This window comes from Oncorhynchus masou, chromosome 12 (assembly GCF_036934945.1).
Source record: "Oncorhynchus masou masou isolate Uvic2021 chromosome 12, UVic_Omas_1.1, whole genome shotgun sequence".
Taxonomy (NCBI): Eukaryota; Metazoa; Chordata; class Actinopteri; order Salmoniformes; family Salmonidae; genus Oncorhynchus; species Oncorhynchus masou.
Genome location: NC_088223.1, coordinates 6,303,851 through 6,313,399, shown reverse-complemented (window position 1 = coordinate 6,313,399; position 9,549 = coordinate 6,303,851). Strand labels below are relative to the sequence as shown.

At 45.8% G+C, this 9,549-nt stretch overlaps 1 protein-coding gene across 1 annotated transcript in view; it reads right to left on the bottom strand.

The window, feature by feature from the left end:
- Window positions 1-1,546: 1,546 nt before the first annotated feature.
- The window catches only part of LOC135549488 (sodium-dependent neutral amino acid transporter B(0)AT1-like), a 33,473-nt gene continuing 25,470 nt past the window's right edge, over window positions 1,547-9,549 (bottom strand). The window contains exons 10-13 of the mRNA XM_064979489.1: window positions 6,912-7,047; window positions 6,613-6,772; window positions 5,013-5,175; window positions 1,547-1,759 (exon numbers count right to left, since the gene is read on the bottom strand). Of these exons, the coding sequence (XP_064835561.1) occupies window positions 1,547-1,759; window positions 5,013-5,175; window positions 6,613-6,772; window positions 6,912-7,047 (672 nt within the window). The remainder of the gene's footprint in view (window positions 1,760-5,012; window positions 5,176-6,612; window positions 6,773-6,911; window positions 7,048-9,549) is intronic.

Genomic DNA, 9,549 nt, shown 5'->3' with positions numbered 1-9,549 from the left:
GGGGACAGCTGGTTCCCCTACTAGTCCAGAACAAGGGCACATCTGGTTCCCCTACTAGTCCAGAACAATGGGACAGCTGGTTCCCCTACTAGTCCAGAACAAGGGCACATCTGGTTCCCCTACTAGTCCAGAACAATGGGACAGCTGGTTCCCCTACTAGTCCAGAACAAGGGGACAGCTTGTTCCCCTACTAGTCCAGAACAAGGGGACAGCTGGTTCCCCTACTAGTCCAGAACAATGGGACAGCTGGTTCCCCTACTAGTCCAGAACAAGGGCACAGCTTGTTCCCCTACTAGTCCAGAACAAGGGCACAGCTGGTTCCCCTACTAGTCCAGAACAAGGGGACAGCTGGTTCCCTGCTCTGTCTCCAGTTACGGGGGTCTACTCGACGAGAGAGGCCTTCCAGGTTCAGTGGGTACCCCCCTCCCCCCGGTCCCACCTCGGTGAGTCGGTCCTACGTAGCCTTTCAAGATAAGGCTAGCTAACAAGCGCTGCGTAGCGTGCTAGCCAGGTTAGCTAGTTACTGCTAGCTGTTACCGCCAGACCACGGTGGAGTTGCTTGGGGTAGCTCTCTTGTTTAGTATACGTAGTGTTTAGTCACTTGGTTATTCTAAACGGACCGTGCTACGTTCTAAGAGGCTAGCTAACCTAGCTTAGACTAAAGAGCCTAATCGGCTAGCATGCATAACATCCGGGGGAATGACGCTTACTCGCTTCGCTCCAGTGGATAGCGGCCATTTTGCGGGATCCTTACCAATTCTGCTAATTTAGAAAAAAAACTTTTTATTCTGATCTGAACTTTTTTTAATGCATGATGTCTCCGCCATTTCCTATGACCGTTCTGCTTACTCCGGAACGGGCCCTATTCACCGGGACCGGAAAGAGGAAGCGGCCTCTTAATGAGATTACATCGGCCAACAAATAGACCCGCCATTTTGCCCTCCCTGTTCCGTTGGTGCTGGAGAACACAATGGATGAGTTCTATCAGGAGCTGAACAACTAATATTCTACAAAACTATTGGGACAGGGACATGTTTTTTCTTTTTGGCTCTGTACTCCAGCACGTTGGGATTTGAAAAACAACGACCGAGGTTAAAGTGCAGGCTGTCAGATTTTTAATTTGAGGGTATTTTTTTTACAGCACTTTTTTTGTACATATGGAGTAAAACAGTCACTGTTCCAATACTTCTGGAGCTCACTGTATGTTTCTCAAGAGTCTTTGTCGATTTGACAACACAAACTGATGCTGGCGCTAACGCCGCACTCAACGAGCTGTTTATGGCCATAAGCGAACAAGAAAATGCACATCCAAAGGTGGCGCTTCTCGTAGTCGAAGATTTTTAATACAGGCAAACTGTAATCCGTTTTATCACATTTTTACCAGAAGCGACAACATTCTTGGTCACCTTTTACTCCAAACACAAACGCATTTACAAGACTCTCTCTCTCTCTCTCTCTCTCTCTCTCCCTTTAACAAATATGACCATAATTATATCCTCCTGATTCCCGTTTACAATAAAAGCTCAAACAGGAGGTACAGTGTCTTCTAGGGTCTAGCTCTCTCTACAACGTAGTCTTCGTTGGCATAAGGATTCGGATCGTTGTGGAGACTGTCTTCAGAGTGTCTTCCTGACATGCAGCAGATGAGTTTGTAGATGGCCACCAGAGGTATGGAGATAACTTGTACTGAAGACAGCAGGACACAGATGGCAAACACCCAGTCTGGATACGGCAGAACCTCTGTGTCGGGGAAGTTCACCTGCACAGACAGAATTAGAATAAAGAAAATGTTATTGTCTTCTCACAGGGCAAATTGCAAATGACACCTATTCCCTGTAGACTGTAGTGCACTGTTTATTAGGTGAGTACTATGTAGTCATCTGACTGCGGCTGTCTCTCAACTGAAACCCTAGTCCCGCTTATCATGCACTACTATTGTATATATTAAGGTTGTCGCTCTTGTTGCTGGCGATTCTCTGATCCAACTCTTCGCAGACGACACCATTCTGTATACTTCTGACCATCCTACCGATCCTTCGGCGATGTAATTTACAAAATAGCCACCAACACTCTACTCAGCAAACTGGATGTAGTCTATCACAGTGACATCCATTTTGTCACCAAAGCCCCATATACCACCCACCACTACGACCTGTACACTCTCGTTGGCTGGCCCTCGCTTCATACTCGTCACCAAACCCACTGGCTCCAGGTCATCTATAAGTCTTTGCTAGGTAAAGCCCTGCCTTATCTCAGCTCACTGGTCACCATAGCAACACCCACCCATAGCATGCATTCCAGCAGGTATATTTCACTGGTCATCCCCAAAGCCAACTCCTCCTTTGGCCGCCTTTCCTCCCAGTTCTCTGCTCCCAATGACGGGAACGAATTGCAAAAATCACTGAAGCTGGGGTCTTATATCTCCCTCTCTAACTTTAAGCACCAGCTGTCAGAGCAGTTTACCGATCATTGCACCTGTACACAGCCCATCTGTAAGTAGCCCACCCAACTACCTCATCCCCATATTTATTTTTGCTCTTTTGCACCCCAATTATTCTTACTTATACATCCTCATCTGCACATCTATCACTCCAGTGTTTTAATTGCTAAATTGTAATTATTTTGCCACTTTGGCCTATTTATTGCCTTACCTCCCTAGTCTTACCTAATTTGCACTCACTGTATATAGATTTTTCTATTGTGTTATTGACTGTGCTTTTGTCTATCCCACGTGCAAGTCTGTGTGTTTGTCTATCCCACGTGTAACTCTGTGTGTTTGTCTATCCCTTGTGTAACTCTGTGTGTTTGTCTATCCCACATGTAACTCTGTGTGTTTGTCTATCCCACGTGTAACTCTGTGTGTTTGTCTATCCCTTGTGTAACTCTGTGTGTTTGTCTATCCCTTGTGTAACTCTGTGTGTTTGTCTATCCCACATGTAACTCTGTGTGTTTGTCTATCCCACGTGTAACTCTGTGTGTTTGTCTATCCCACGTGTAACTCTGTGTGTTTGTCTATCCCACGTGTAACTCTGTGTGTTTGTCTATCCCACGTGTAACTCTGTGTGTTTGTCTATCCCACGTGTAACTCTGTGTGTTTGTCTATCCCACGTGTAACTCTGTGTGTTTGTCTATCCCACGTGTAACTCTGTGTGTTTGTCTATCCCACGTGTAACTCTGTGTGTTTGTCTATCCCACGTGTAACTGTGTGTTTGTCTATCCCACGTGTAACTCTGTGTGTTTGTCGCACTACTTTGCTTTATCTTGTCCAGGTTGTAAATGAGAATTTGTTCTCAACTGGCCTATCTGGTGGGGAAATTTAAAATAATACTATTGAACCTCTTAAATGACACCTACAGCCTAGCTGATCTGGGCAGAGAAATGCTTCACACTACATACAGAATGTTGCTGAAAAATATTGAAGTATCGCTACATACAGTTCAATATTTTTCAGGAACATTTTGTCTGTGTGCCCCCCTTTCCCCGCCAACCCCTCTTTTACGCTGCTGCTACTCTCTGTTTATCTTATATGCATAGTCACTTTAACTATACATTCATGTACATACTACATCAATTGGTCCGACCAACCAGTACTCCCGCACATTGGCTAACCAGGCTATCTGCATTGTGACCCACCACCCGCCATCCCCTCTTTTTACGCTTCTGCTACTTTCTGTTCATCATATATGATATAGTCACTTTAACGATACCTACATGTACATACTACCTCAATCAGCCTGACTAACAGGTGTCTGTATGTCTTTTTTTTTCAAATGTATCTTTACTGTTGTTTTATTTCTTTACTTACACACACACACCTTTTTTTGGCACCATTGGTTAGAGCCTGTCAGTCAGCATTTCACTAAGGTTTACACCTGTTGTATTCGGCGCACGTGACAAATACACTTTGATTTGATCTACCGTGGCTTTTTATTTTATTTTATTCCAAACCTCTCCTCGAGGACTGCCAGCCACTCGATGCATTTCATCTTGTGAACCATAAGCGCCGCTCTTCCAATAGACTAAGCTTTCCCTAAAGTGAATTTCAATTCAATTTGTCAAAATTATATAATTACTCCCGTCTATATAAATATACACATTCAAAAACATTACACCAGAGATTTAAGCCACAGAGGGTCATTATTCAACAATGTAGAAAATAATTTAAAAAATAAAAAAAACTTTGTTTTGTCAAGTTTGGACACACCTACTATTTCCAGGGGTTTTCTTTTATTTATTTTACATTGTAGAAAATGCCAAGTGTGTCCAAAGTGATCATCAAGGCAAAGGGTGTCTACTTTGAAGAATCTCCATATTTTGAAAAAAAAAATGTACACTTTTTTTTTGGTTACTACATGATTCCATATGTGTTATTTCATAATTTTGACGTCTTCACTATTATTCTACAATGTAGAAAATAGTACAAATAAAGAAAAACCCTTGAATGAGTAGGTGTGTCCAAACCTTTGACTGGTACTGTGTATGTGTCAGAATTACTTTCCCAATGTTCCTCAAATGTAGTTACGAGTCTCTACTTTTATCTAATGTTAAAATAAGAACATTTCAATTGTTTTCTACATCAGCCTGAATCTTGGGGGTGAGTTATGTATGTAGTGTATGAAATAGCATTTTGTAGCTACGAGTCTCTACTTTTATCTAATGTAAAAAAAATAAAAAAAATAAGAACATTTCAAATGTTTCTACATCAGCCTGAATCTAGGGGGAGAGTTATGTATGTAGTGTATGAAATAGCATTTTGTAGCTACGAGTCTCTACTTTTATCTAATGTAAAAAATAAATAAAATAAGAACATTTCAATTTTTTTCTACATCAGCCTGAATCTAGGGGGAGATTTGTCTGTATAAGGGGATTGGAAATGATGCAGCAAATTACATTGATTGTTGCTTCAATCTAGAATGTGAAAGCTGTTCTGGGAGCAAAATGGGAGGTGCAACTCTGGAGGGGATCCCCGAGGAGAGGTTTGAAAAGGCTGCGTTAACAGTGGTGGCTCTTACGTAGTCAGGATTCCATGCTGCGTAGGTGGGATGTGTCTGGGCCTGGACGGCAACGTACGCCACCAACACCACGATCAGCATCAGAGGGCTGATGACCAACCAGCAAACCTTCCAGAAGATGTTCGGTCTATGTCCTGTCATGAACTCCAAGTCATCACTGAACCTACGGAGACAGAAACATGTAAAGTCGGAAGAGGCTTTAAATCAAATCAAATCAAATTATATTTGTCACATGCACCCAATACAACGGGTGTAGACCTATTAACTAACAATATTAAGAAAAATAATTGTTAAGTAAAAAAAATATAAAGAACAGCAGGAAAATAACAAGCAAGGCAGAGAACCGGTACAGAGTCAATGTGCTGGGGGCACCGGTTAGTTGAGGTAATATGTAAATGTAGTTTGAATTAAAGTGACTATGCATAGATAATAAACAGAGTAGCAGCAGCGTAAAAGAGGGGGTGTGGGGGGTAATGATGTAAATACTCTGGGTAGCCATTTGATTAGCTGTTCAGGAGTCTTATGGCTTGGTGGTAGAAGCTGTTAAGCCTTTTGGACCCAGACATGGGGATCCGGTACCGCTTGCCGTGCGGTAGCAGAGAGATCAGTCTATGATTAGGGTGGTTGGAGTCTTGGACCATTTTTAGGTCCTTCCTCTGACACCGCCTGGTATAGAGGTCCTGGATGGCCGGAAGCTTGACCCCAGTGATGTACCTCTGTAGTGCCTGGCGGTCAGGGGTCGAGCTGTTGCCATACCAGGCAGTGATGCAACCAGTCAGGATGCTCTCGATGGTGCAGCTGTAGAACTTTTTGAGGACCCATGCCAAATCTTTTTAGTCTCCTGAGGGGGAATAGGCTTTCTTGCCCTCTTCACAACTGTCTTGGTGTGTTTGGACCATGAAAGTCTGTTGGTGATGTGGACACCGAGGAACTTGAAGCTCTCAACCTGCTCCACTACAGCCCCGTCTCAGACCCCCCCAATCCATTACAGCCCTGTCTGAGCCACCCCCCCCCCCCCCCGAGCCACTACAACCCCGACTGAGGCACCCCCCAAGCCACTACAACCCCGTCTGAGCCCCCCCCAAGCCACTACAACCCCGTCTGAGCCACCCCCCAAGCCACTACAGCCCCGTCTGAGCCCCCCCCCCAAGCCACTACAACCCCGACTGAGCCCCCCACCCAAGCCACTACAGCCCCGTCTGAGCCCCCCCCCCCCAAGCCACTACAGCCCCGTCTGAGCCCCCCCCAAGCCACTACAGCCCCGTCTGAGCCCCCCCCCCCCCCAAGCCACTACAACCCCGACTGAGCCTGGGCTCAGACAGAAGAAAGGAGAAAGAGATGGAAGAGGACCAGATGAAAGCAGAACTAACGCCTCAGAACTCCAGATGACTCAGGTTTAGGGCTGCAAAATTCCAGTAACTTAGTTTTGCGATCTTCCCCATTCTAAAAGACAAGACACTGAGGCACAGACATCAATTCAACGTCTATACCACGTTGGTTCAAAGTCATTTTCAAAGTCATTCAACCAGTGTGTGTGCCCAGTGGGAAGACGCTCATTACAGTTCACACCAGGACAACTATAGTATTATGAGGCTCTTACCGTCCTATTCCGTAGATGTATGCCACAGCGATGATCTCAAAGAAGGCGATGATGAGGAGAGGTACAGAGCCCACGTAACTGTTAAAGATCTCCAACCAGTAGTTCCCCGAACCCATAGTGAATATCAGAGCCACCAGGAACGATACAAGGCAGATTATTGCTGGAGGGAAAGAAAGTGGGAGTGATGGAGGGAGAGCGAGGCAGAGAAAACAAAAAGATGGCGTTAAGATCGTTCCCAAAAATAACAGTTTTTTGTCACACATTGGCAAAAATCTGATCATTTCCTTTTTGGCTTTTACCTGTGAAGAGCTCATTGGGCATCCACTTGGGCACCAGTTTGAGGTCATGAAGGGGCGTGAGGACGCCCTCCAGATTACCAAACATGGAGGACAGACCCAGACTGAACAGCATGATGAAGAAGAGCACAGCCCACACCTGGTCAAACAAACAGGAATCACATCAACAACAGCCCACACCCCTGGTCAATCAGACAGGAATCACATCAACAACAGCCCACACCTGGTCAAACAAACAGGAATCACATCAACAACAGCCCACACCCCTGGTCAATCAGACAGGAATCACATCAACAACAGCCCACACCCCTGGTCAAACAAACAGGAATCACATCAACAACAGCCCACACCCCTGGTCAAACAAACAGGAATCACATCAACAACAGCCCACACATGTTCAAACAAACAGGAATCACATCAACAACAGCCCACACCCCTAGTCAATCAGACAGGAATCACATCAACAACAGCCCACACCTGGTCAATCAGACAGGAATCACATCAACAACAGCCCACACCCCTAGTCAATCAGACAGGAATCACATCAACAACAGCCCACACCTGGTCAATCAGACAGGAATCACATCAACAACAGCCCACACCCCTGGTCAAACAAACAGGAATCACATCAACAACAGCCCACACCCCTGGTCAATCAGACAGGAATCACATCAACAACAGCCCACACCTGGTCAAACAAACAGGAATCACATCAACAACAGCCCACACCTGGTCAAACAAACAGGAATCACATCAACAACAGCCCACACCTGGTCAAACAAACAGGAATCACATCAACAACAGCCCACACCCCTGGTCAAACAAACAGGAATCACATCAACAACAGCCCACACCCCTGGTCAAACAAACAGGAATCACATCAACAACAGCCAACACCTGGTCAAACAAACAGGAATCACATCAACAACAGCCCACACCTGGTCAAACAAACAGGAATCACATCAACAACAGCCCACACCTGGTCAAACAAACAGGAATCACATCAACAACAGCCCACACCCCTGGTCAATCAGACAGGAATCACATCAACAACAGCCCACACCCCTGGTCAAACAAACAGGAATCACATCAACAACAGCCCACACCCCTGGTCAATCAGACAGGAATCACATCAACAACAGCCCACACCTGGTCAAACAAACAGGAATCACATCAACAACAGCCCACACCTGGTCAAACAAACAGGAATCACATCAACAACAGCCCACACCTGGTCAAACAAACAGGAATCACATCAACAACAGCCCACACCCCTGGTCAAACAAACAGGAATCACATCAACAACAGCCCACACCCCTAGTCAATCAGACAGGAATCACATCAACACAACAGCCCACACCCCTGGTCAATCAGACAGGAATCACATCAACAACAGCCCACACCCCTGGTCAATCAGACAGGAATCACATCAACAACAGCCCACACCCCTGGTCAATCAGACAGGAATCACATCAACAACAGCCCACACCCCTGGTCAATCAGACAGGATTCACATCAACAACACAGTCCACACCTGGTCAATCAGACAGGAATCACATCAACAACAGCCCACACCTGGTCAATCAGACAGGAATCACATCAACAACAGCCCACACCCCTGGTCAATCAGACAGGATTCACAACAACAACACAGTCCACACCTGGTCAATCAGACAGGATTCACAACAACACAGTCCACACCTGGTCAATCAGACAGGATTCACAACAACAACACAGTCCACACCTGGTCGATCAGACAGGATTCACAACAACACAGTCCACACCTGGTCAATCAGACAGGATTCACAACAACACAGTCCACACCTGGTCAATCAGACAGGATTCACAACAACACAGTCCACACCTGGTCAATCAGACAGGATTCACAACAACACAGTCCACACCTGGTCGATCAGACAGGATTCACAACAACACAGTCCACACCTGGTCGATCAGACAGGATTCACAACAACACAGTCCACACCTGGTCGATCAGACAGGATTCACAACAACACAGTCCACACCTGGTCGATCAGACAGGATTCACAACAACACAGTCCACACCTGGTCGATCAGACAGGATTCACAACAACACAGTCCACACCTGGTCAATCAGACAGGATTCACAACAACACAGTCCACACCTGGTCGATCAGACAGGATTCACAACAACACAGTCCACACCTGGTCAATCAGACAGGATTCACAACAACACAGTCCACACCTGGTCGATCAGACAGGATTCACAACAACACAGTCCACACCTGGTCGATCAGACAGGATTCACAACAACACAGTCCACACCTGGTCGATCAGACAGGAATCACATCAACAACAGCCCACACCCCTGGTCAAACAAACAGGAATCACATCAACAACAGCCCACACCCCTGGTCAATCAGACAGGAATCACATCAACAACAGCCCACACCCCTGGTCAATCAGACAGGAATCACATCAACAACAGCCCACACCCCTGGTCAAACAAACAGGAATCACATCAACAACAGCCCACACCTGGTCAAACAAACAGGAATCACATCAACAACAGCCCACACCTGGTCAAACAAACAGGAATCACATCAACAACAGCCCACACCTGGTCAAACAAACAGGAATCACATCAACAACAGCCCACACC